The sequence below is a fragment of the Frankliniella occidentalis genome, unplaced genomic scaffold, assembly GCF_000697945.3.
Source record: "Frankliniella occidentalis isolate FOCC.00 unplaced genomic scaffold, Focc_3.1 Scaffold355, whole genome shotgun sequence".
Classification (NCBI taxonomy): domain Eukaryota; kingdom Metazoa; phylum Arthropoda; class Insecta; order Thysanoptera; family Thripidae; genus Frankliniella; species Frankliniella occidentalis.
In genome coordinates this window covers 106,000-107,911 of record NW_026267478.1, presented here as the reverse complement: position 1 = coordinate 107,911, position 1,912 = coordinate 106,000, and the positions used below count along the sequence as shown (strand labels likewise).

The following is a 1,912-nucleotide window of genomic DNA, read 5'->3' as shown; positions in this document are numbered from 1 at the left end:
CCCTCCCCAGCTGCTGCCACAGACCACAGGGAGGACCACAGAAAGCACCACAGCCCATATCGCGAAAATACCACATACAGTCCTGTGGCCACCACAAGAATCCTGTGGTGGCCACAAGAATCCTCTGGCGGCCACAGGATCCTCTGTGGTGACCACTTAAGAGAGTGTGTGGTTTTTGTCGTCTGTGTTTTTATCTCTAGGGCCTCAGTCCCCTCTGGTTTGAAAAGGTGACAGGTCTCACGTTTTCGCTCATAGAATCCGCAATTTTGGGAGTACGGAGTTGCGCTTGACGGCAATAAATTCAGAAAAGACCAAAGATTTTTTTTCAGCAAAAAAAAAAAATCGATTTTTTAAAAATTTTAACTGTGATGTAAGGCCTTACTTAATTTAAACTTTCTATACAGTTTTGAAATTCGGCCTTAACTCGTACAAGTGTCACATTATTTCATTGAAAAGAACGCCAGCTGAAATAGTAGTCTATAGCAAACTTAAAAGTGGCCCTTATGTTTGGCTTATTAGTAAAGTGTTTTGGGACATACGCCACTCTGTCAGAGGTTCTGTAGACATTCGCCTCTTTGTCAAACTGGATCTTGGACATACGCCAGTCTGTCAAAATATCCGTGGACATTCGCCTCTTTGTCAAACTGGTTCTTGGACATACGCCACTCTGTCAAAATTTCTGTGGACATTCGCCTCTTTGTCAGATTGTACATGGACATACGCCGTTTGGAGCTATGAGTGTAGCTCAGGACCTATTATAGAAAGAGATGTGCAGTTTGGTTCTACTTGTGCATCATTAAATTAGGTATCACTTTCCCGAAAAACTGAATTTAGCAAAAATTTGGACATACGCCACTTTGTCGAAATTTGCCTGATTGTATTTGGTACACTGCTATCCTGTTACTTTCTTCCAGGTTCGAAGTGCAGCCAAAGCAGAAAAGGTTCTCTTGGGATGAATTCTTTCTTGCGGTCTGCATTATCGAGGCCCAATACGCCTTCCTGAAGCAAAAAGATCTCACCGGGAATTCCGGAGCGACCTCCAATCGAAAAATGCAAGGCTCCTGCATTGTCAAAGACAATGTGATCGTAGGATTGAGTTCCCACGATAAAGCTTCTGGTAAAACCCACTTATTTACACGCAGTATCAAATATCTTACTCTGAAAATTCGACGGGACAGTCGTTCCGTTGCAAAAGTAGGACCAACAGATTTCACTACTCCAATCCAAAAACAGCGTTTGTCCTGACCTAAAGTTGAGAGATGCGCTTAGAATAGTTACTCCAGTCATTTTGTGGATCCATACGTCTGATGCAAAGTAGGACCCATAGGGTGACACTTTCAGCCAGAGTCGTTCGCCCTATGGTCCCACCGTGCACGGAGTGTAGCGCCTACAAGGTTGTCTACCTGTTTGGCGCCAAGGTTGGGTCAAAACGAAAATCGCAAGGCGATCCGGTGTTGCGTGGGTTGATGGTCCTTCCGGGACAAAATTTGTTACTGGATATAGGAGAGGACCAGCCTGGATAAGGAAGGATGTGGGAGGATGGAAGAGAGGTTAATTTTAGGGTGCAAGGCATGGAGAAAGTACACTCGTCAAAACATTTAGCGGTCCACTTTTTTACGCGTGGATTAAATTATCTCCCCTAGCACCTAGAAAGTCGAGACTTGACATAGACATGCACCCGTGTGTGTAGTTTAACACCCTCGAGCGCGAATGTCGTGCGACACCCCTTAGGCCGTACGCATCCCCTAATGATCACGGGGGTGGAAAAGTCGAAAAAAACGTGAAAGGTTAGGGTAGAAGGGGGTGCCGGAAGTGGCTAAAATTTGGTGTACGTGTGTCCTAGGAACCAATTTGAAGGTTTTTGGCCCGTTCCACCCCCTCCGACAAACCACCCCCTACCCCTGGTTACCCC

The 1,912-nt window shown here is 45.6% G+C and overlaps 1 protein-coding gene across 1 annotated transcript in view; it reads left to right on the top strand.

The window, feature by feature from the left end:
- The window catches only part of LOC113212212 (uncharacterized), a 54,024-nt gene that overhangs the window by 33,295 nt on the left and 18,817 nt on the right, over positions 1–1,912 (top strand). The window contains exon 7 of the mRNA XM_052274222.1: positions 915–1,117. Within this exon, the coding sequence (XP_052130182.1) occupies positions 915–1,117 (203 nt within the window). The remainder of the gene's footprint in view (positions 1–914; positions 1,118–1,912) is intronic.